General features: G+C 38.2%; 1 protein-coding gene across 3 annotated transcripts in view; it reads right to left on the bottom strand.

The window, feature by feature from the left end:
• Positions 1–26,662, bottom strand: part of LOC113078233 (LIM domain only protein 3) — a 41,730-nt gene that overhangs the window by 8,791 nt on the left and 6,277 nt on the right. For all 3 annotated transcript variants that reach the window (XM_026250558.1, XM_026250556.1, XM_026250555.1), the window contains exons 2-3: positions 24,869–25,082; positions 1,225–1,350 (exon numbers count right to left, since the gene is read on the bottom strand). In XM_026250558.1, the coding sequence (XP_026106343.1) occupies positions 1,225–1,350; positions 24,869–25,074 (332 nt within the window). In that variant the 5' untranslated portion in view covers positions 25,075–25,082. The remainder of the gene's footprint in view (positions 1–1,224; positions 1,351–24,868; positions 25,083–26,662) is intronic.

Genomic DNA, 26,662 nt, shown 5'->3' with positions numbered 1-26,662 from the left:
GAGTCTATAAGGTAACAATAATATAATAAGATAACCTTGTTTGAAATGGGTTTGGCTAAAAGAAAATGTTGGTTTTGTCTATACTACTAGGTACTTGTACTATATTGACTGGGTTAAATAGAATTGCATTACTAAAAAGAGACTAAAATACTCTAAAACTAGAGTAAATGTCATCAGTTTTCGTCCTCTAAAACCAGACAAAAATAGTTGTGAATAATTCTGACAAAAATGAGACTAAAATGCTCAGATTTTAGTTGACTGAAACTTGACTAGACTAAAAAGAGCATGAACGTGACTAAAACTAATAAAAAAAAATGACAGCTTCACACAAAGGCTAGACTAAAACTAAGATTAAAACAGGCAGCCAACAACACTACTCATGACTGCAACAACAAGGACATATGCAAATATTCAAGATTAGGGGTGATGGAATGTAAAAAAGAGAGAAAAAAAACATAATAATCTCTACTCTTTAGAATATAAGTAAATTCAATACAATGAAATGTAGAAAAGTACTTGTTTACTTTTAAAACCTAACATGATCAGCAGTGATTGTTTAAACCTCAAATCGATTTGAGGTTTAAACTGAGTTATTTTGTTCCTGATGATCACTGTGTCTTGATGCTTGAGGGTGAGATGCACTATAAACCTCTTTGGAGACAAAGGTGTCTATTATTTGTGACACAAATGGGCTTGTGGTTCAGAGGTTGTTGGTAACAATCACTAGAAATTGCGAATGATGGTGGTTCACTAGTTGAATATAACTGTGCCCGCAATCGTAAGGTTCTGGTTCAAACCCCAGAAGGGCGATTCATGTGCTTGAGAGTTATCCCCTAAATCACTGTTTTGCCCTTGAGCAATGTACTTCTTGCTCCAGGAAGACTGTACTTGTAGTAAACACACTGATGTAATTTGGATAAGAAAAAATCTGCCCAAACTGTCTTTCTGTGGTAGGGTGGTGGGCTTTAATCCGAAAGTCATTTTTCAAACCCTAGAGGGTATGATTCATGGACCGGAGATTTGCTGGGATTCCCTATCTCCATTTTGCCCTTTAGCAATACACGGTATGGGGGTTGACGGGGACTGTCCTTGCAGTAAATGTACTGTGAGATGCTTTGGATTCAAGAAAGCCTTTTAGTTTTAAGAGGCTCAGCACATCTGCACAGAGATACATATGTTTAAGTACTTCAAAATGTTGAAAAAGCTGAACATGATTTGACTAACCTCTGGTTACACAGCTGGCAGGCGAAGCAGTCCAGGTGATAGACGTTCTCCTTGGCTCTCATGACCATCTCAAATGCTGGGATGAGTTTGCTGCAAGCCGCACAGTTCCCAGTCACGCCGAACAACCTGAAAGATTGAAAAATATGTGTTAGGGTCAGAAAATAAGTTTTTTTTGGGTCAGAACCACTTGATAAAACCATATCGTTAAGATTGAAATGGGAAAATAAGGGTGATTCATGAACAAATGAATCTTGCGAAATAGTTCTTTTAAGAGAATCAAAAACATAAAAAGCAAACAGTTCTGTCTGATTCACAAACAAATGACATTTATGAAAGTTTCTTTCTAGTGAATCAAAGATATAAAGAACAACCACGTAATACAGTTAACTCTTGTCTCTTGTGAACCCAGTTTTTTTTTTCTTTAGTAAATCAAAAACACACAAAGCCACCAGTGAAATCTGATTCATAAACAATGTCTCTTATGAACCCATTCTTTCTAGTAAATCAAAGACATACAAAGCAAACAGTGTCGTTGGATACACAAGCAAATGACTCTTATGAACTGGTTCTATTTAATGAATCAAAAACAGTGTAGTCCAGTTCACACTCAAAATACTCTTTTAACCTTACTGTGTTACACAGATAATTAGATAATAAGCTTTACTTTTTATCAACCAGATTTGATAATGCTCAAAAATATTAAAAGTTATAGACACTGAAGTGCCTTGAACTTGATTTTTTATTTTATTTGATTAACGGGTTCTTTCTAATGAATCAAGAACATACAAATGACTCTTATGAGTTTGCCCTTTAATGAATCATCTTTTTCATTCTAATTTATGGGGGTTTGTTGTACAAGTTTATAATTTTATACACATTATTATAGTGTTTTACTCCAGAATGATTAACAAAATGAATCTTGTGAAGCTTGTGAATATAATCCAAAAAACTATAGTGATACCAAGAGTCTGCCAGTATTTCCATAATGCATTCTTCTACGATATTTAAGGCTCAAAAAGACTGTGCATTAGACTAAAACACGTAAGTGGAGTGCGATGTGACCATCATGGAGATGTCCAGGCCGTATGAGGTTAGTGCTACTGAGCCGCTGCCCAGGGATGAGCCTATTATCTTCCAGTCCGCTCATGGGACATTACGGAGAGGATTCATTAGGGATTCATGGCTGTTACGCCACCGCGACCTAGACCGAGTAAAGGGAGGAAGGGGGAAAATAAATATCTGATAACAAAATCATATAACAAAATAACCTATTAGGCGGACTTCTTCGGGCACTTTTAGCTGTCGTTGTTAAAATGATAAAACTGCATGCCACTCTCCAGCTCTGTAAGAGATCCCAATCTGATAAATGATCTCGGCGTCTGGGATATGCAGGGTTGTTTATTAACTTTCAGAAACTATGTTTCCCACAGGCAAATAAAAAAGAGCTGAGCAGATAGATTGTACTCTCATGAATACCAACAAAATTAAGGGTTACAATAGCTTTCCAGTTATGAGGAGAAAGGAAACAAGAGTTCATCTTGTGGATTGGTGCCGATTTAGTTAAAAGGATTTTACCTTTTTCTTTGAGCTGTCTAAATATAGACACCTTCGTGATATCACGTCTCCACTATTTTCAGAAAAAGTGCATAGCCAGAAGGCCTCAGCATGAAAGAGATAAAATGATGAGGCATATTTTCTTTCCACTAACATCTTGCAATTATATAGTTAAGATCTAAATGCAAATATAAAAAAGGATAGATTCACTGCTCGCTGATATATTATTACGATGCATGTATTTATTTGCATGTTAATTTGCATTTATGCACATGCCAGATTTCACCCTGATGAATGATAGACACTATCCATATGAAAAATGACGCTCGAAGGTCTTTTTGTCATCAGGTTGAATCAAACTAATATTGGGTTTGCCACTCTAGCGAGCTGTGAGCTCAAAATGTCTGGTCTCGTGCAAATTTAATGTAACCAATACCTTTACTGGAATTGGACAGTCATGCCTTTTTGCTTTGAGCATTTGAGGACAGAGGTCTGTGCTTTTCAAAAACACAAAGCATTGAGTGAAGACAACTGCTCTCACCTGAGAATCTGGCTGTGTATTACATGCACTACACAGAGAAATGTGTTTTTTTATTTAAAGAAAAGACAGTATTTTTTTTCTGTGGAATGGATTGTGATCCATCAGAAACTAGATATAAGTGGGGTATCTTGATGCACAGTAATGTTCCTTGGGGAACTTGTTTTGCAGCTTCATTCTGACTGCTGTTTTTAGCTATTCCCTTGTTTCAAAACTGACAGATTTACTCTTGGCTTACATTTCACACAGCACATTAATATACTCCTTTATGTTTGAGTTCCAAGTTGAGTTAGATCTTGTGCAAAGGTAGTCTTGAGAATTTACTGAAATGTTTTTCAAGCCAACCAATTTATGTATCTGAACTCGTATTTGATATATAAACATTGTACAGCTTGTTTTAAATACTAGTTTTAAAAAGTTTGACGCAAGTTAAACTCTATTTGCAGCTTTTGTGGCATAATGTTGATCTGCAATCCTTAAATTATTTTTTTAGAAAAACACAAAAAGTGCAGCTTAAATTTTTAGAAAGTAATTATTCATTTTTCAGTAGACCAGTTATTATTTATACACTTTTAATTTTCCAATTTTTTTTTTACTATGTGAATTACTTTAATGTACACTTGAGGTGTGTGTGTGTGTGTGTGTGTGTGTCTATATATATATATATATATATATATATATATATATATATATATATATATATATATATATATATATATATATATATACTGTATATATACTGTGTGTATATATATATACTGTATATATATGCGTATGTGCATCCATTACTCCAGTTTTCTCATGAACACAAGATTTATTTGTAGTATTATTTGTAGAAACATTAGAATATTATGTTACATTAAAAAGTATCTTTATTGTCACTTTTTATCAATTTAATGCATCCTTTCTGAAAATATGTATATATATATAATTTATTTATTTTTCAGAAAGGATGCATTAAATTGATAAAAAGTGATAATAAAGATACATTATATATATCGACCACTAGTGGGGAATTTCCACAGACATTATAATGACCCACTGCTGCTAAAAGTAAGTAGGGAACTGTGCCACAAGCTCCTAATGTCCCTGCGTACAGTAGAATCTCAGAGAACTCTCTCAGCCCAACAGGAAAAGGGGAGGAGCGGTAAGACGGATGAAGCCCTACCTGCCACTTGTCTTTCACCGGTCTGCCAGTTTGATGCTGCAGACGCTAATGGCTCTCAAGGGAGGCGGCAAATTAAGCGTGCTTGGCTTGTAATGAATTCGTTGGTGCATGTTCTCTAAATGCAGTCTGCAAAGAAAGACCTGAGAGTCCGGAGACAAATGCAGACCAGTTTTCCCATTTATGTTCTGTAGGGTCAGGAAAATGTACAACGGTACAATCGCTCAGTCCAATTTTCAGTCAATGGTCAGTGGCTGTGTAATATCTGTAGAGTATTATAGAGGACATCAAACTCCCTTTGACATAAAGGTTGACAAACTAGCATGTATATTTTAGCAGGCTGAAGAGGCAGTGTGAAATTAAAATTCATGGCGGCTCTGATTCATAAGTTAAAAGAGAATGCACAATCAGTACCACCTGATTGGACACAAAAGGTGTTAGAGGTGCACAGCGGCTTTTCACAGTTGAATGGCACATATTTGATGAGAGGAAAACAGACACCAATTAAATTATTCCACAAGGCTTTATCCTAGTGGTCGCAGAAGCGAGGCTCAAGCGTGCAGCTTTACTGTAATCATTAGACAGTGCCCCAATGGAAAATGCATGAGCGATGTCATCCAGCTTGATGAAATCCTTGTAAATTACTCCCTATCAAACGAGTCCATTCAAAGACTCTAATATGCAAGTGATTCAGATAAGACAAAGAAATGAGACACTCTGTTTATGGTCCAAACTGTGTCATTTTAGGACCCCTTATACTCAACCAGTGGTCCACGGAGAAGATCATAAAATTTTCATTTAATTTCGAACTATAAACTTATTTCTAATTTTAGCAGTAATGATCCAGGGTAGTATTCAGGGTTCTGCACCATTCACAACTGAATTAAGAATGTCTTTTATGTTTTAATTCATTTCCTGAATTTAAATAGATTATTAATTGATTATTCATTATTATTATATAATTGAGGTAACAAGCAGAAATGCAATTATAAGTTTGAATGTAAGAAAGTAGAATTAAAGTTTACACTTTTTCTTTAAGGTGTCCTTGTTACAGTGTAACTGTACATTACTGCATTACAGCTCACTACATTACTTTTTGTGGGCCAGTGTGGAAGAACACTTCATTTTTCAGAATACAATGCTTATGTTGAATTTCTTGGAATTCCAGTTCAGTTACACAGTTCAGTTCTATTTCCTGTCATCCCGATGCTCTTGAATTGAAACAGAGGCTGAATTCTGTACAACCTTAGTAGATAATGTTTTAAATTAAATTTATAATGGAGAAAATGTTGTTGTTTTTATGCTGGGATTGGTAGTTGAGGTTATGGGAAGAAAAAAATAAAGATTTTTGAGCAAATCATAACGTTTATCTGAAACGTCAAGCTTGTATTATTTGCTTTCTTTGTTTGGGCATTTTCTGAACATCAAGGGTAACAAATTAAGCATTACTTTCTCCTTTCTGTACATCTTTTTCCAGTGAAAAGATAAAGAATGATAACACCGCCACCTCCAGAAGCATTTGAATTTCTGACAGTGGCTCCCTCTCTCCGTCTAGCTCCTCTCTCCTGCCACCACCCCCGCGACTTCAATCGCTCTGGCCTCAGTATGCATTCATCAGCTGCCGAATTAGAATTTGTTTCCTCACAAACCATTGATCATCGGCCTATTACCAGGCAAATGACAGTTAATTACCCACTACATTAACCACCGGGACCCAGGGACCAACCGCCTGTGCCATCAGTCACAGTGATGAATGTGGCAAGTTCAGTAATGCGCGGCCGTTCTCGCGTCCGCCTGCCACGCTGAGAGCAACCCCTGGATCTCACTTCTTGGCACCCAGTGAAAATCTATGGCAATCTGCATAATTACAGGCTCAGGGTTAATAACAGACAAATGATTTGTTGCGTCTCGAGCCGCAGGCTCTCTGACTGCTACAGTGCGGCACTGTGTCTGCGGTTAGCATTTGCGCTAACTTTAACATTAATGTTTGGGGTGCTGTGAGTTGGGGCTGGAGAGCCTAAAAAAGCCAGGTTAATCTTGAAATATTGATGCTTGTGTTAATTATGTTTTAGGGAGGATTGATCCTGTAAAAATATTGACGTATCATGCGTATCATGAACATCTAAGCAAAAAAAAAAAAAAACTTGCCCAGCAGCAAAAAGAAGCATCATCTGGAGCTATTTTGCTTTACCAATGTGACTTTCATTAATATGTTAATTGTTTATGTATGATATAACTTAAAACAATTGCGAATCCTTTTAAATTACTTAATTAGCACAGTTTTCTGTCCTAGACGTGTTTCCAATAGAAAAATAAAAACCTTTTTTGCCATTTTGTTTTTAAAACATTCAGAGTCATGATTTGCTACTAGCTAGTCACTTTCAGTTGTTATTAGGGGGAGGGGCATTCTTATTCTAAAGAGCATTTGATTGGACAAAAATCTTTGCAGTGCAGAAAGAGTCATCAGAAGAGAAAGATTAATTTAATGATGAGAAAGAGATTAATGTCCATTTTGATTTCTTGGGGTTTTGACAAAACAGTCTGATAATTAGTATTGGCCTATATGATTATTAAAGTTAAACAGTTGCAGTTGCCTATTTTATCCTCAGAAATCACAGAACATTCCACTTAAAAAAGGTATCAGTTTTGATAGCATTTGGATTGAGAAAAAGTGTCACCCAATCCCTTTACAAAAAGCAGAAGAGACCAGCTGGAACGGGTTGGGAGATGCAATCAAATGTGTACTTTCTTCAATCTAGCGCCTACACGTGATTTTCGAAGATTAAACAACTCTTGGGGCAAAATTATTTCAATTACAGCGGGCGTGACCTGGGAATTGTCTGTGGGATAAGATTTTCCTCCTTGAGTGCCCTGACTTTGCCTGGCCGCTGGCTCAGTCAGTTCTAATCTGCACCTGGACTCTGATATCCTAATGATGAATTATGGGCCTCTCAGCTTTCCACTGCAAGGCAGATAGAACAGCTCTCTGCTGACCTGTCAGCTTGTTTAGGTTGAAGCAGAGACCCGCGATAATTACCCAAAAAAGACCATGTGCATGTTTAAAACTCATGAGCATCGCATGAACATCATTCAGCCATTAGGCCCTTCACTCTGTCTCTTCCTCTCTCTCACCTCGGTAAAAATGCAGCAGAGATGATTTTTACGACCTGGGCGTGAGATCGAGCACAGAAATTCTTCCTGAAAGTAAAAGGGTAATTGTTTACTGACATCGAAAGTTACTGCCTCTATCTGCCTCAACAGGGTAATTACTGTAAACAGCTCTCTAAGAATACAACAACTTGAGGAGTTCACTCGAGAAACTGCTGTTATGAGATAATAACGTAGAGAATTTAATGGACTCTCGAAAAACAATGGCAGTCAAACATTTTCACGCATCTGTGTATTCAATAAACAGCCGAGATGAAAGGTGCGAAGCCTCTTTCAAGTGAAAATCACAGCGAAACACAAAATAATTATGCCCTCACCATACAAAAACCATCTAAAAGCTTTGGAGGGCTTTTCAGCAAGAAAATCTGGCAGGGGTGTGCGGGGATTCGGAGGGGTAGTTTAAAGAGGGGTGTAATGAAAGTTTTCAACCCCCGCAGGGCCCAGATGTGCACTTTGATAGGCACTTCTCGTGCCAACCCACCTGCAGTTGCAAGCTGGGCACTGGGGTGTGCCACACTAGCCCTGCAATTATCTGCACCAAACATGCGCAGTCCCACGAGTCATTGCTCTTCACAGCCAATTAAGCTAATCTCAACTGGAGGGGACCATCCAAAAACATAATGTGTCCAGGCGAATGATCTCAAAACCGTTTAGCCCGAATGGAAATGCCGGCATTGTGAACTTTACATTCTTGGATGCAAACAAAATGGTGGCTGATCTAGAGGTTGCATTCATATAGTCAGTATCTGGGATTGACGAGCATATTTACAAACAGGTATGACTTTTGAATTGTCTTATTCATCAAAATAGCAATCAGAATCAAATCAAATACGGTGTTTATGAATAACTGAATTCAAGCACTTTTATATTCCTACAATAGCCAACTAATTGTCAAAGATGCCAACTTCCATAACAGCTGACTGTAAATTTGCAATTGACACATTAATGCCGCGTTTCCACCGAAATTACCCGGAACAATTGTACCAGGAACTTTTTATCCCCAGGAACTATTTCCCCCCCAGACCTGTTGCTTTCTGATTTTCCACCGTGGTCTAAAGTACTGAGAAGATTAGGCAAATAGTCTGGTGATGTAGGTCAGTGCGCGTTTCTCAATACAAAGTATGCAAATTTCGGACTTGCATCCTCGGTAGTTCGGACTTTGCGCATTCGACTCGGGAGTTTGATGTCCACGACTACGCAAATCCGGTAATTCTGCAAACAGCAGCGTACTTGATAACATCAGTCAGCTCGTCTTGGCTACTGCAATTTTCTTCTCTGTATATTTACAATAAAACGAAATAGGATATGAAATACTACTGCCTTCTTTCCTTTTCATTTAAACATAATAATAGCCAAATAAATGTACTTAGTTAGGGACATGTGTGTGTATATATACAGCCATTACAATTAAACAAAATATTATATCAATTGCCTCTTTTTATTTTCATTTTAACATATAGATCAATTGAATACAGACCAAAGATTACCTGTTAGATTTACCCAAAACAAATTATATTTCATGTTTTACCACTAAAGAGACATCAGAGCCAGCTGCAATTGTCAGAAGGACTAGCCGAGTTGAGACTGCTCTCGGCGGATACATGAGGACTGAGCTCCCGTTGATCTGTGGTTATAAATAAACCTCAGATTTGAGTTTTAAACAACTACATTCTCACCTGAAATACTTTTAAAACTACATTTCATGACACAATAACAGTAATATTTTGAAAATTATCAGAATAAATGGTGGTTGACAACACAATGCTGCGTGAACTCAACTAATTAGCATGTTTAGTGCCCAAGTCCCGCCCCCAAAATGTCAAGAACTTTGAAAAAGTACAAACTTGCGAGAAGGGACTTTCTGAGGGGATTTTTTTACCCGGAACTTTATTTAGATCCTGGTTCCTGTGGTGGAAATACACAGAGTACCAGCCCAAAATCTCTACTTTACCCTGGGTAAAGTTCCAGCAGTGGCCGCATATTTAATAGCAGTCACAAGTGTATTTAACACTTTAAACCAGGACTGACATCCTTATTCTGCTGCTTTGTTAAAAGAGAAAGAACTTGAAGAAGAGGTTGCTGAAAGAATGTCCTACGGATGTTTATGGCATCACAAATAAACGTGTTCAGCTGTCGCATCAGGGCACTGTGTAGGTGTCAACAAATTGAATGGATCATTCTAAAGGTCTAACTTCATAGAAAATGCTGGAAAGATGCATTGCAGCATATGTGGACTTGCATATGGAGAATGATTGTAATGACAACATGAAATGCTTTGAAGGATACATCACCTAGGAACGAATGGCATTTTAGAGAGGAACTCCTATTCTGCCAAGGATTGAAAATAAGGAGAAAACAATACTGTCCTACCCCTGACCCCTTAGCTGAATCTCTGACCTTCCCATCAGGACAATTTAGCATGGAAGAAAAATAGAGGATTAAAAATTTGCACCTCTATTTCAAATTCGATCGATGGTGATTACAAGTGCCCATTTTTGACCTCTCCACGATTTCAGATTACATGTGAAAAGCCCAATTTAATTACAGGAAGACTAGAACACACACATTTGCAAGAATGGAGCATTATTGGCCACGTAATTGCCAGACATGTGAAGTGAATTGTATTGAGGAGAGGTTAATGGTGGCAAAGCTTTTTTTCCAAGCACAACATAGCAATTACAGGACGCCTTCAGAGCTTTTAACATCTCCACGCCATCTCATTTAACACAAAATAGAGAAGAGAGGGGACGTTGGATTTCTTTGTTCTGTAGCTTTATCTGTTAATTTATTTCCAGAGGATGCAAGACTTAAACCATCTGTTCCTCAGATGACAATTTGTTCATAATATGGAGGCCTCCTGCTTTGAGCCGGTGTTTGAAATGTCATTAGATACGAGAAACTGTGTGAAAGGGAGAATGAGATAAAAGGAAAAACATCTTGGGGCTTATTGAAGGATAAAAACCACTTGTTTGCAGCCAGAAACTGGACACTGCCAGACACTGTTTGTATTTAAAGGCAACACATATAATGATATTTAATTTAACATTACATAAACATTATTAATGCTTATCACATGCATGCACAGTACATTTGCGATTTGTGTGCAAATATATGCATTAGCTAAAACTCAACCATGGCAAACTGACAGTGAACAAATTTGTTTTTATCCAGTAATGATTCCTAAATCTTTAGTTATTATTAAAATCACGGATAGAGTGTCTATCAATATGTGTTTGAAAATATTCAGTAAAAAGAAAAAAGAAATGCTATTATTTATCAGTGCGGAATTTCAGAAAAAAAGGATTTCAGGTTATTTTGATAATGGTTGTGTCTAAAATATTGTAGATATTTTATAGTTTATAATATTTATCTTTAATTGCAATTTATTTTTGTTTTTAATTTTGAATTATTTTTACAAACTGTTTTCATGTATTTTTCCTGCATGCACTGCAAGCCTGTCAGCACAACTGAAGCAACAAATGCTTCAATAAAAGGTTCTTAAGTTGTTTTGAACTGTACAAGCTTTACTGAGTTTGAATAGATTTTTTATTGTCGATGATGGATGGACATGCTGTTACTATACTGTATGTGCATCCATTTAGTTTTTATACCTCGTTTAGTTTTATATGCACTTTTTTTCTTGTCAGAGAAATTTCATTAAATAACAAAACAAAGCAAAGATGAAATTTTTAAATAAATGATGTGTCAAACAATGTTATTTTAAACTATGTACAGCTTTGACTGTAGGAAAGGTGAAAACCAATAGCGCCATATTGTTGCAGCACTAGATTTCCAGATCCCATCTGTGGAAAGGTCTTCAAAACCAACCTGATTAGTTTTCCTTTCCTTTCTTTTACTGAAAAAGATAATTAATAAATATTTAATGTAGGATTTTAATTAGACAGAATCCTGAATGCTGCCCCACATTGAGCTTGAGGGGTGTTTTTTTGTGGACCCAGTGATTGAAATGTTTTAATCACTGATAAAATAGATTGGATATATTTTTTTTCTCCCAGGAATTCCCAGTGGCAGTTAAAATGAAAACCACCTTGATATTATTCAGAGTAAAGTAATTAGTAGAATGAAGATAAAGCCAAATGAACTCTTGATCAATACATTAACCGGCACTCCGCTCTCTCCACCCACATCCCTCTTTTCAAGATCAAATTAATTATACACATTCCTCTCAGTATCAAAACCCTCTCTTGCTTTGTGCTGGGGACATATGGGTATCAGAGTAATGCGTTACGGACAGCAGCACCTACACTTCCTGTGGTGTGATGCTTCTGTTTTATGCAGATTGGTGGTAGAGAGAAGTGAATCAGTGCAAATGATCTTGCCATCCATGCCTGACAATGGAAAAGTCTCTAATGAACAGGCCAAGAGCAGACTGTTTTTTTTTTTTTTTTAATGAGAGCTTACAAAGGCCATGGGTCTGATCAAATCCAAATATCTGGAACAGATAGTGTGGAGGGATGCCACGGTAACTTTGATTGGAGGGAAGATGCTTAGCAATTTACGACAGCCTGCTTTGCCCATCATGTTGCGATTTTCTTTTTTGTTAGCTTATAATCTCACTGTAGAGTATAATGTCAGTTCTTGAATTGGTCAATGCTATACGACAAGAAACCAATGCTATACTGTTCTCTCTCTGTCTTTGCCTTGAAATAGCTAGTCAGTGATAGCATTTAACATGCAATGTGCACAGCATTTAGAGTGCTAGTCACAGGACAACAGCTCAACACTCTCTCAGGCAGAGCTGCCATAAAGGAACAAAACAGTGTGCACGATTGATCTGGACACGCATGGCTAATGCAGAGGAGCTAAGCTGAGCCATGGACTTTGGTGCACACTAATGCAGACTTTAATTTGCCTCTTTAGCATTTAGAGATTTAAAGTATATGGAAAATGGTGTGATTCAGTGTCAGCAGAACCCTTTTCTTTCTCCCTCTCTTTTTATGCATTTAGTACCCATGTCAGATATACATTTATTGAAGAGGTTGTTTGCGATTTTAGTAATGCATTGATTTATATTAGTGTTATAAGGGAGGAATAAAGAAAATGGGACAATAAATATATGAGAAAACAAAACTAAAACATCTAAACATAAGATTGACGGCTTCTCTAGAGCAGTGCTGAATGCTGAACTAGAGTTGCACAGGAAGTATCCCCCACACTTACATGAGGGCTATATCCAATGATTTAAAGAAGTTGTTAATTCTTTTGGTGAGATGGAATTGTTTGTGGATGTGTCCGGTTCAAGGGCAAACATGAGAGCCTCATTTGCATTCTTCTCTTTCTCTTGGCTCTCTTATGAATAAATCAGGGTGTTAAAACGGCTGCATTTACATCTCATTTTACACAAGCACATTTGAGCAACTGGGCCTGACTGGTTTCACCCACACCATTAATATAGACTAAAATGACTTGATATACAAATTATATATAAAAGGAGAATGCTGCATTTTGATTATAGTCAGAATAATGAAATAATTTTAATAAGATAAACCATTTAATGTCTTGAAAGCAGTGCTCTACAGGTTTTTACCAATACCTAAAAAAAAATGTGTGCCTGCTGAACTTTTCAGTTAGGCTACGCTTTGGTCTGCTGCTCTCAATAGAAGCATGTGTATTGATGTAGCATCCACAGCAAAATAAGCCTTACCATGTGATCATATGAGATATTTTGGCAGATGCTGTGTGCCTGGAGCTGAGGGGCTGAGGTGAGGAGCATCAAGTGGCGTCTCACAGTTCCGCTAGGCAGCACACTAATTGAGAAGTCGCTCAGGGGTTGAGCGCAGGGTGCTCGCTACACTGTGCTCCCTATCCAAATCAAGCCCCTGTAAGTGGGGCTGACATGGACCAATCACCATCATGAGATTCCGCCACTAAAACCCTACCATTCCTGACTACCATGAACAGATCTGCTGCTATCCCTCGCCCTTTTTTATCTCCATAAACACTCATTACTAAGGTTGTGCAACTAAGGGGCTGAGGCCAAGCCTGTCCTCACGAACTGCAGTGTAACTGTCAGCAAGTGGAGTTGACTGCTTTGTGGAGGTCCGTAGAGCTGGCAGACATACGTAGGAGAAGACGGCAAGGTATTCCAGAGTGGGAGAGGCTAAGACATACACAATATTGCAGAGCCCTAAAGCAAGCATTTCAGGGAAGATCCAAGGTTTGAGTTGATGCTGTGGTGCTTTGTTCTGTTCAGTTGTTAAACTTGCATGTGCGAGAGATAGTCGTTGATGTTCAAGTTGGGTACTGAGAGGCATTGTTGTCTTTTGAAATCTACAAACTTATCACTGTAAAAAGGACTGATGTCTACAGTCTAAAGGTGTAAGCATAGTGGACAGGTCTGGAGAGAGAGAACTTCCTTGGACCAAGGACCCATAAATCTGTACTAAATAATTGGATGTTCAGAAAGTGTGAAGGTGAGGAGTGAGAATGCCTTAAACAATAAGTCTGAGATCTTGCGTTTTAGCCTTCGATGTGTTTCTTAGTCAAACAGCTGGGATTTAAAAAAGAGCTTGCGGATTTACAGACTATGCTACTTGCACTTGAGGAGAAAACAGAAAACTGGAGGTGTAGGCTTTATGGGATTGTGATGCAGACCAAATCGGGTTTATACCTAATGACAAAGTACCAGCTAAAATAACTTTGTGCGTGCATCTTATCCTATAACAACATGGCTGTCTTTGTTACTCTGCACAATTCCCCATTAATAGTTTAAAAGCTACCAGGCCATGCAAGGCAATGCTCCAGAGAAGTGGGGTTGATTTTTTTTGGCCTACCTCTCAGGGCAGGGAATCTGTTCCTCTTGTTTGCTGGATTGGGTCTGTTGCTTTATCACAGGTAAAAGAGGAGTTGGTTTTGGAGGGATTGCACTAGGTTGGAAAATGAGCCACAAGGTTTTCAAATGGCTGTGTTGTGAGCCAAGATGGCGGATGGCTTCCAAATGCACAACCCAGAAACAAAAGCCGATCAGTGTCTGCCAAAGCTCTGGGGGAGGCAGAGGGGCTTGCATATGTTAGTGTGTCAAGCGACAAGGCTTGTTATCACACTCTCGCATGCCGGCAGAGAACTGATGCCAGCCAAGGATGCAGTGGCACCACCTCCCCAGCCACAGCTGTGCCAGACAATGCTTCTTCTCGCAAAAGAACACTGAACTGAACAAATTAAAATTGAATGTTAAAAAGAGAAACCCATTTGACAGTTACACGCCATAAAAGCACATCTCTTGGTTGCTAACGCTCAGTAAGGCCTACCTAAAATGATATACTTGATCTTCAAGTTTTCCCTCCAACAGCAGATATAATATGTGGCCAATATTCTTCAGCCGCACCTCCCCTTAATCTGTAAATCAGAGTGGATCATGGACACACTAGAAGTAGAGAATAGCTCAAATGAGGTTATATATGCATGGAAATGACCTATGGCAATCCTCACAAAGAGGGGGCTGAGAAAGGTCAAATCCAAACTGTGCTCAAGTTTAATTAAAAAGACAAAGACGAGCGATAAATTCCATATGCTCAGCCCAGATTAAGGCTTCTCGCTTAGGAGAGCCCAGGCCTGGATTTTTTTTCAGGAAGCTCTCGGATCTCTTCCCACATGGCCTTGCGCCATTTTCGCCATTCCTTTGATGTCAATATAGAGCATTTATTAAGGGCATAAAGGTTCATCTCTGAGGAGCAAGGATATCAAATGGTTGGGATCGGAGGAAAAAGAAATTCACATAAATGTCTTCTGGAGAAAGTTAAGTTCAGGGTACAGGAGTGATCGCCCCATTGAGTACAGTCAGCAGGTGCAGGATTTAATTTTGGCATTAAGCGACAGCCACAGTTTCTGAAAATTAATGTAACGACAAGAGCGCAGGGAAAAATGAAGTACCCATATGGTCGTAATGCCTGTGGAAGTGCTTTCGACAACGTAATGTATCACGACAACTATTTCAGGAAAGTCATCTCATCAAAAACGACGCCCCATAAGGTAATAGTTTATTCAAGCCTTGTTCAAGCCCTAATATAACCTTGTTCAGCTGCTTCAGGGACTTAAATAGACGAAGGTAAAATGAGGGTAAGAACATATTTAGGTGCAAATGTACCTGTTCATCCAGTAGAAACTTTCTGTAAGAATCTTTTCCTTCTACGTAACTACACACACACACACACACACACACACACACACACACACACACACACAAATTGAATAAATAAATAAATAAATATATATATATATTTACTTTTTTGACCTCAGAAAAGCAGCTTTTGCCATTGTAATAGATTCCTATTACAAACGTATGAGAGTGGAGCAACATATCTAAAATCTGAGGAGGAGAATTGGGGTTCCTCTTGTGGTTCAACATAGCACCATTTGACAAAGGCGCTGTAGAGAACCGCTAAAGACAGGTGCTGTATATCGCTTAAAGTGGTTCCCCTATGATTATGAGCCAATTAACACACACTATTTAGCACCATTTGTTTAGAGTGTATAAGTGATTGAGGCCTATTGTTATTGATGCATGTAAACAATGTCATGAAAGCTTTGCTTTCTCTGTTTGCATTCTGTTCAAATTTCACAGAGCTGTAGACATATACAAAGAAAAAGCAAGAAAACTGAGGAAATCTATACAGCTGAATGTGCAGCTACTGTAAGCAGCGGAAAAACAGTTCCTCCAGCATTACAATAACAGATAATACCACACTCAGCAGGTTGTTGTGTTATAAGAGCATGTGTTCCTCAGCTAGCAAGGTGTTTTTCCACGGACGACCATTTTAGGTGTAACAATCCTACACGGTATCACCTGCTACTGTCAGGCATCATGAATATGAAATGATGGCTTTCTGCAAAACACACAGTATTTCAAAGCCATTTGTCTAATGCTCTGTGATCATCCATGTTGTGCACGATTGTCCGGCCAATTTCACTCTTGGTAACAAAGTAAACACATTAATTTGGAAGGTGCAAGTTGAGATATTCAGTAATGCACCAAACTCAAATAAAAAACACAAGTTAGGCGAAACACATTAAAATCAAATCACATTTAGCTGTACAAAGAAATAAAAGGACTTCAGTGAAAAGAGCTCTGGCTTTAATATTTTGCAGGGGAAACTGGGCCGTTCACAGCAGTAAATCCACAGGGGTTCCTATTCCTGCTCTGGACCAAATCAAACCCATTTGAAGCCCCTGGGGTGGCCCTTTCCGATCAGCAAACAGGGTCAAAGTTAACATTTAATCTAGCCTTGGCCTCATGGAGTCTGTCTACTCCTGGCACAGTTGAAGTCATCCAACAGTTCGCTTCCCATAAATCCACAAAACAAATTGGACTTGAAAAAACGATCATCCCTCTTTCCCCTCTCGGTTTATTACAAGGTTCAAATATGCAGGCTCAAGAGTGCAGCAGTGCCTGGAAAAGGTAGGGCGGATTAGGTCTTTATAGTCCTCTCCCAGATTAGATGGAAATCATAACACAACACCGACCAGTGCGCTGAACTCTGACCCCTCCAAAACCAATTTCATTCACAGAGATTGGAGTGATGTAGCTGAATGTCTATGTGGTACAGTGGAGAAAATTAAAGCAGGATTTGTAATGCATTCAAAGTGAGAGTGCACGGGAGAGGAGGTGAGCACAAATAAATTGCTGTCACTACCCTCCCACACACATCTTCAGCGCCCTGTTTCAGTTATAACATTCATTTGAATGGAAACTTGTTGGATTAGAGGTGGTGTAGGGAGATTGGAGGAACACTTATTTGGAATTGCTCTGACCACAGCAATGCAGCTATGCAGAGAACAACAACATCCGCTATTTTAAAAAGAGTGAGTTTCTGCAAAGACAAAAATACATACATAAATAAAATAAACTGTGCAGTACTAAATAAATTTTACATATCCCTTGTGATATAGGCAAATGTATTGTAGCTAGCCCATATGTTGTCATTTTTCATAGAATTTGTAAAAATATTTTACAAAGCATTAAATTATATTACAGAAATAAGTATTATTCAATTGTATTATATAGGCACAGTTGAGTAAAAGTAATAATTATTTGTTTACCATACAATTAAAGTGGATGATATATGAATATTTTTTGCATCTATATTAAATATTTTACACTTATATTATATTATATTATATTATATTGTTAAATGTTGTATAAACACAGTACATTTATATATACAAATATATTTTATAAATGTTTTTATGGTTTTTTTAATTATTTTATAATATAATTTTAGAATTATTTTTAATATAATGTTAGAATTATATTATATTATATTATATTATATATTAAAGGCTGAGGTGAGTAAATAAATATTTTATTTATTTATTTATTTTTAGATTTTTTCGTTTAGGCCACAGTCAGGTGGGATGATGAGGAGGGGGTGTGACTGGAGGTGGAGGTGGGGAAGGGAGACGTTCAAATGCTGTCTTTGCTCTGTCCTGTTCTAATAGATAGCTTCGTGCTCTGGCAAAAGGTATGCTTAACAGGGCAAGGTAGTGACATCTTAATTTTTCACGGCTGGAAACATGGCCGTGCCCTACTCCCCAATCGCCCCCATGCATTATTCCTGCCTTAAGCACTCATCCTCTAGGGAAGCAGGGAGTGGGTATTGTTTTACAAGGCGCCCAGCTGCGGCCTAGTTGCCTTGCCCTGGGTTCTTTTCAAGGAGTTGTCGTGGGTGACCCCCTCTGGCTGACAGTTATTAATAATAACGCACAGCAGGGAATGGTTCACCTTGTGGCGATGGAGCAGTCGCTGTTGTTTAGAGGCACGCTGTGCTGCCTCCAGGACGCCATGGGGAACAAATAAAACAAACAGTGGGAAAGTGCATAAAAAGACGTTGAAATTCTTACTCACTAACTTTCTTGGGTTATTATTGTAGTTGTAGTAGATTTATGGTATAGCTTGTGACTGCATTCTCTTATTTTCCACGAACTCCCAGGTGTTTGAAAAGAACATTTTACATTAAAATGTACATTAATCTCATCAATGTGGCTAAGCTTGAAAGCATCCTCATTTTTTTAAGCAAATCAGTTTACCAAAAAGGGATCTGACGGGAACTTTCTTGTACATTCTGTAAATTTCTTCTCCATTTCCACAGATGAAAGAATGCCATACATGTTTGGAATGACACGAGAGTGAATAATTTTTTTTTTTTTTAAGGACTAATCAAACTTACACTTGAGTGACAACAATAACCTGGCCTGCACGAAAACTGGTCATCACAAGGATTCATTCACAGTATTAAAGACCGAAGCTCAGCAGAAAGGAACAGAAGATGGTGAGGGGCTTTCTAATGAGACAAGTGGGATGAGGAGATAAAGTGTCCAGAGCCACAACACCATTAAAATCTTCACTCGGAAGAAGCTCTTTCATACACGCTGAGTGCTCTGTTGTAACGAGTGCCGTTGAGACAGAATACTATCTGCGGCTGAGAGAAACTGCACACCTGCTGAATCCACACCTCAAGTGCCTGTGATTCCACACCACTCCTATTGGAGCACCTCTCCACAAGGATTTAACTCCTTCAAGTCATCAATAATTCCTCTTTTGAAATCAGAGTTCATAAGGCCGCACAGTCTGAAAATGATGGCAGGATAAATCAAACTCTCCAGTAAGTACCAACAGAATTCTGGAATGGTTTTGACATTAAAAGTTAGTCTATAAAACTTTTTAACAACACTTTGCTAATTGTTTTTAATGATTATGGATGTTGTGACCAGTTAAAGTACCTTAATTATACATTGTCCCTTCAAATTCAAATTAAAAAAAAAAAATGTTGATTTAAAAAGGTTCATTGAAATGTTATGCATCAACTTCCTACATAATGGAGAATTGTTTTCTTGACTAATTGGGCTATCTAACTTTTTTTTTAAGCCATCAACAAATGCACTGGAGATGAACATGCAAAAACCACAATAAGACGAACAGAAATATACCATAAGCATAAAAAAAAAAAAACAAGTCTTCCATTAGCTTTAAGAAAAATACATTCTTTTAACAGACAGACAAAAAAAAAAAAAAAACAATTACAGCACAGGTGCACCCACAGAAAACAGCTTTATGTAGGGTGCAGTTTTTTCAAAAGCTGACCTTGTAAACTTGTCCCAAGGGCCTAGAAATTTGTCAGCTAAAGATGGCGCTGGCAAGAAACGTGGGATGCTCATAAAGAGTTTTAATATTTAAATGTAAACAACATGCGTTTGATGTGTTGTGTAGCATTTTAATATCTCAACATGAATGGTAAACTGTTCTTCTGCCAACTGTTTTGTTTTGTGCTTGTCATTAAAGGATTTTATATTAATACAGGTCTTTATTCAAAAGAGCATATCTCACCTTCTGTTTAAATGCTGTCTTTTTGCTGCAGACAAGAAACTTTTTTCATGCGGATTAGATTTTAATATATTATCTGGAAAAAAAATGACTTTGCTGAACTATGCTAAAATGGGTAGTTAACTCATTCCAAGCTATTGAAAGCAGTTGTCAATACTTCACCATCTAATTTTTTTTTGTAAATAAACATATACATTAACTCAAGGATGACAAGCCATTCCAGTATATTCATTTATCATACTTTGAAACGTGTTGTAGCTTTCCAAACATGCTCTAAATGTAAAGTAAAACAAAGCGAACCTTTGAAGAAGTAGCTAATTCTATTTAAGCCACAAAACTTCAATATAAAGCAAGTAATTTATTTTTAAAAGTAATGTTTATCTGGCACAAAGACAAGACAGGCCTCAATGACTGATGGTTAAACTTGAAGTAAATGTGTTCTAAATACACCTAAAAACACACTATATAAATGAGTCAAAAACATAGTGATGAACAGTGTGCTTTTTTATCTAGATATTTCTTTAAAGAAAAAAAAATTCAAACTAACAGATTTCCCAGCACTATATATGTATAGTGGTTTTGGTTTTAGGACTTTGATGCACTTCAAATGTTGACTAGTGTATATATACCAAAAAAACTGATTCATATTGATGCTGGTATGAGACAGAAGAGAGGCCTCTAGTTTGTGTGCATTACAAAAACTATAAATGTTACATTTTATCATTTTACATGGCTACTGTCACAATAGTTACTTCCCAACACTGATTCTGGCTGAAGAGAAGCAAAATGAAATGTTAACAATGCCCTGTTTTAGTATTCTGTGTTTGTCAAAGCCAAAATCATGCTTAATGCCCTTCAGAGACAGAGAGCACTGCACTGTTTGTGAACATCTGCACTGGTCATTAGAACAAGAGATGGCCTCAATCTTTCAGCTAGCTTCAAAACGACACAAGACAAACTACACCGGGCTGCACTGCGCTAGTCCCGCCGGAGAGACCATCCTAACCTTTAACAGACAACACGGCAGCAACTTTGTTACTTTAGTGTCATGTCAGCTTACAATAAATGCATTTTTATTCAAGAATTATTGCTCTTATCGGTTGAGGGCATAAACTAGAGCACTGAAGAACAAGAGAACTTCTTTTTCTGACCTTTTCCAAATTACAAGGAGAGTGCTAGCTTAGGTTAGCTGAGAAAAAAATGAGTATTGCACACCTACATAGCACCCAAAACATAGATTAAACTAAAATAGCTGATTGGACACAGTTTGTGTCCACACACTGCAATTTCTATTCAAATAATTTGACTCTGTTTCCTTAGGTGGTGACTCTTTGGACTTCTCCATGGCACACACCCAAGTATGAAGCTTCTCATGTTTTCGAGGGAGATAGAAGCTGAACTTCACTTTGCATGATAGTGAAGAGCAGAAATTGTGTCTGAGGTATGCTATTTGTTTTTCTTTTATAAATTATGTAAGCCACCTGCAGTTTTCAATACAACTACTTTATCTTAACACCATCATTTTGTTCAAAATGTACATCCTTAAATCATAATTTCATCAAGCAACTAGGTAATTATAACTTTATCTGTGAGCGTGCATCACAAAACCGATTCTGTTGAGCTCAATTTGCCAAAGTTCCTGACTTCAGAGATTACTCACATTTTGTTGACCTACAGATAAACATATGGCACATCCATAAATGCATATAATCTACGGCCTGACTCCAGATGCAAATACTGTATGAAAAAGTGAGAGATACATTTTTATAGTTCATTTCCAAAAGTGTACACAGCACAAGGTAGACGGGGTCTACAAAGTGGTTCCTGAATGAGGGGCAAGAGGAGAAAAAAACAAGTTATTACAACCAAACCATGCTTTACATGTTGCTTATCTTTCACCGATAGCCAGCTTTCCATAACGGTAATAAATCCAGTCATGTTGACTGCTCTGTGAGTTTGCTTGCATTTACAATCTTAGTAAAACCACCGTAGAGGAAAATTGAAGTTGGATTAAAAAAAGGAATGAATAGATAGATAAATAAATAAGTGGTCACCCTGTGCTGTCTTTAAAATGGATGCCTTGAAATTTACAGTTTTCCATTAACTGATGTCTAACAGCTTCCCTCTTCCTGCTTGCACCCTGGGCTTTTCTGTCTGTAACTACTTTCTGACAGGGTTCGTTTTTCAACTTAAATGTGTCCGTTGCTTTTTCTGTCTGCTCCTTTTAACTTTATCGCTCCCCGCTATGAAATGTAACCGCATCGGCATAAACATTGGCATGCCGGTTATAACCTTTATCATCGATAGAGATGCCTGCATGGTATCAAAAGAATCATTTGTTGTTGATATGACAGGCCAATATCATTTTCCCATATTTTGAGAGCAATACGAGCATTCAGCCGGGCCAAATAATGCTTTCCATCAATAATTACCTTCTCGATGCTTTGAATATGAATTGATATTTATAAATGATATTCCTTCCCCAGACCAAAATGATTTCTGCCTCTCCCTTTGACTACCAAAAAACCCCACATCATAGTTGATAATACTTACTAAGGGAGACAGGTCCAGGAAGGCATAAATCTTTTATTTTTTTCCTTATTTAATTTGTTTTTGTGTGTGTTGTGATAGGGATTATTATTTCTCAGCTGGTAGGATCACATGAAGACCCCTGAAGAATTCTATTAACCCTGGTTATGTCAGCCTTAATAACATGCCACACTGCTAAACAGGACTGGATTGATTTTGTGCAGACTTGGGGGTGGGGAATCTTGTAAAATAAATCCAAGCATAATTTACTCAGAATACGAAAGGGCGAAAAAGAACACAGAACAAAGAGGAAGGGATTAAGTCTATCTCTTATCTCGCCGGCGCTAACTTAAGAAAATAAATAAGGAAATGATCCAATCGAGGGGAGTGTGCGACGGAGTGCTTTGTGGGACTGGCGATTGATTGGCTCCTCAATGGAGGCTGCTTTTCTTTTGTTGTTTTGCAGATGTGATTTGAGGATCTGGGACCGTGCCATACTCGCCCCTAATTTGCTGCTGGCGATGAGACATTGAGCTGGAGGCATGGGAAGACTGCTCAAAAGATGGCTAGAATCGAATCGATTCAGTCACCTTGAACTTTGCAGATAAAAGAATCACATACAACGGGTGTTGTCAAATTATTAAAAGAGATAATACAGAGTATACCCATGCACAAGAACCTTATCAGTTGCATCTGGTACAAACCATCGCCTTAACCATGAAGACGGATCTCCATGTCTCCTAATGACACATCTGGTGCCATCTATCTCGTTGCCGCTGTTGTTTGAGACACAAACTTGTGAGCATCGTCGTGAATGAAGATGCAGTTTAGCAGGGCACAGTCAATGAGGCTTACTGCGAGATGCTAATCTCAGCCTGCCTCTGGCCCTCTGGCGATGCTTTACAGTCACGTCTCCCCAAAGCCTGCTTGTGTACCGCGCCTAATGGAGACTCTCTCATCGCCCATGCCAAAATTAAATGAACTGTGCCATTTCAAAGCGCCTCCTCCCTACTGTAGCTTCTAGCATGCTCACAAAGCTCTGACTCCCTGGAGCATCCTGTTGAGCATTTATATCATTTTATACACATAAGTAGCACATGTGTGTACATGGGTTTATTAACACGAGCATGTGTAAGTACTAGGTAGAGACACTAGAAGGGAACAAAATGCTGAATAGTAGAACTAGACAAAAAGTGGCAACTTTTGCAAATCAACATTAAATCTAAAGCATTAAATCTGTATGCTAATGATGTCATGTGTCATGCAGGAGTAATGTGAATGTAAGATGAAAATGCATATATTATTTTTTTATTATATATTATTTGTAGTTTTATAGTATGTTATATGTTAATATTTATTTATTAATATTTAATTATATATTCAAATTACAAAATGTGTGTGGAGCCAATCAAAGATCAAATACCATAAACCTCTTCAGGCAGTCTATGATAAATGAGATGTAAGGTTTTTAGATTTCAATTTGATAGTCATTCATTATTTTTGTAGAATATCAGAATTTGCTGGTCACTTGGAGAAGTTTGAGTGATGCTTTCTTTACCCAGGTAGAACTGAATATATGCATATTATATGTGTAATCATTTTCTGGCTTTAAATCTACTTTAAACAACTGAAATTTATTTAATTCCATCAAAAGTTGATTGCATATGTTTTTCTCAATTTCATGCAATCCTATAAGTACGTACCTTATGCACTCTTTCCTTTTTACTTATTAGGAGAAAACAAGAAGTTGTAGAGCAAAGAGGTTGAGAAATATTTTTAGGGGTGAACAGATGACCGATATTGGAGTCTATATTGGTCTGTATGCCAAAAATCCATACTTGCAGACTTGTTGCTTTAAAAGTGATGCATGCTGGGCGCACACATAGAAAAGCAAGAAATTGAGAGGTTGGGTTTCTAAGGAAACCCTTCCATCAGTGGACAAAGGTAAGCTGATTGAACAAGAACCAGGGTGGTCTCTTGCTAAACAATGTCCCTCTATCAAGCCTCAGTGTGTTGATTGGATCCAACAAGTGAATCCATTGAAAACTCCCAGCAATGGCAGCAGTTTATAGGCTCATAAAGATGCCCTTTGAGCTCCTTTTCTATTATGAAGAGCAAAGGATATCTAACAGCATGGGAGTACTCTGGGTGTTAAGGGCAGCCATTAAAGCCAGTGTTAGCAGCAATATGGCTTTTTGTGGTGCTTGCTTTGTTTGGGATTTGACGCAAGGCCAAGAGAGAGTTCTCTATTGAATGCGGTACAGATTCAGTTATTTTCAGTGACATCTTGTAACTTACAATCTGTAGTGTCCAGGGTGTGTGTTATGACACACATAGCAAGTTTTTCTCTTACCTTAGGTAGTCCCTCCGACAGAGGATGAGGTTGGCTTTTGTGTACAGCGTGGAGCCCACCTCACCGAGTCGACAGTCGCAGCAGGCGCACTTGAGGCAGTCTTCGTGCCAGTACTTGTCCAGGGCCTTCAGCAGATAACGGTCCTTGATTTTCCGGTTGCAGCCGGCACAGCCCTTTGGCTTGGTGTCCGGCTGGACGGAGAGCATTTGTATACCTACAAAGACAGGTGACAAGGGGCGACACGAAGGTGAGAACATAGTTCCTTGGTGACTTTTGACAGTCAATCAGTCAATGTGCTGTGTATTTCAGTCAAGAGATCAACACACACTTTTTGGCTAACAATAACAAGAAGCCAATGTAGCTAACATCCTCCTCTTCCCCCTTCTTTAAGGGAGGGGCCAGAGCTTGCCCCTAGAGCAGGCATTGTGTAGCCCTTTACAGGGCGTGAAAGGGCTTTGTTGGGTAGAGAGGGAACAATGTGGTCTAATGCTGAAGGCCTGTAATTAGTATTCTCCTTTCATACAGAGGAGAGTAAGCTGTACCCCGCTTCCCCCACGCCACTGCTCCAGCCCCTCTTTTTTTGTCCCGGCCCAAAAAGTTTTTGTCCTACATTTTTACAAGCACGTCTGATTCTGTTGTCCTGCAACTGAGACAGTCCCCATTTCTCACCTTGTGCAGGAGAAGCTGTCAGAGCCAGAGATTCCACCTAATGTATATGCTGCTCTTGTAGGGGGGTGAGAGCGCAAGCAGTGAGAAATTGCGAACTTTGAGTGAGAGGGTCACTGAGAGATTTCTCAGCTGTGGTAAATTGAGTGTCTCTGTCTGAATTGAGGACCTCTGTTGGGATAGTTATAATGCACTCGTCGCCATGGTGCGTTGTTCAGGCAATCTCGCTGAAATACATTCATAGAGGAATATGAGATTGAAAAGCCTTATTTGGGCTGTGTGCATCTGAATCTGACAAGAAAGTTTGTGAAACATTTGGTATAACATTTAGAGATTTGTGGTAGTTTATCCAAAAAAGGCAATTCTGACATCATTACTCACCCTCATGTCATTAGAAACTTATTTTATTGTATGAATATAATGCAATGAAAATTAATTGACACATTCAATCCCTTTTGCGTTCAAGAAGAAAGAAAGTCATACATATATTTTGAATGACATTAAAGTGAGTAAATGATGTTGGGATATATTTTTGAGTGCACTATCCCTTTAAATAGTTGTGCATGTCAACACATTTGGAAACCATTATGACTCTGCCCTACCTAACCGAGAAGGAGTTTGCTTTTTTTTTACATGTGGCCTTGACGATAATTACTTTCAAAAATGATTTGCCAAAAGCGTGGCAGTTGGCCCTCACAGAAAATAAACAAGACCGTGCACCAATTAGTTAGACTGAGGACAGGTGTGAAATTGTTTCAATTCAACTGAGCATTACAATGCAGGGAAAGGAACAGCAGGTAGCCGATCCCTCCAGGGTCATAATTATAGCCTAGAGCAAATATCTGATGCAGTACCATAGGCTTAGACTGTGAACAACTTCTTTCCGCTGTGGGACCATGCTCGTTAAGAAGTAGAAACATTCAATGAAAACGAGGCAAGGGATAATGATGATTACTTCGACCTCGCTGGTGTTTTTATGATGCTTTATTTTGAGTTTATTCAAAGGAGAGGGCTTGATGTGGGGAAAATAGCAAGGAAGCAAATCAGACAGGTAGCACTGCCGCACTGTTTGCCCCATTGTGTTTAAGCTGTTGAGCTTTTAATTGGCTGGATTGGATTGTTAGAGTA

Source organism: Carassius auratus, unplaced genomic scaffold (genome assembly GCF_003368295.1).
Source record: "Carassius auratus strain Wakin unplaced genomic scaffold, ASM336829v1 scaf_tig00024766, whole genome shotgun sequence".
NCBI lineage: Eukaryota > Metazoa > Chordata > Actinopteri > Cypriniformes > Cyprinidae > Carassius > Carassius auratus.
This window is presented reverse-complemented; position numbering and strand designations above follow the sequence as displayed.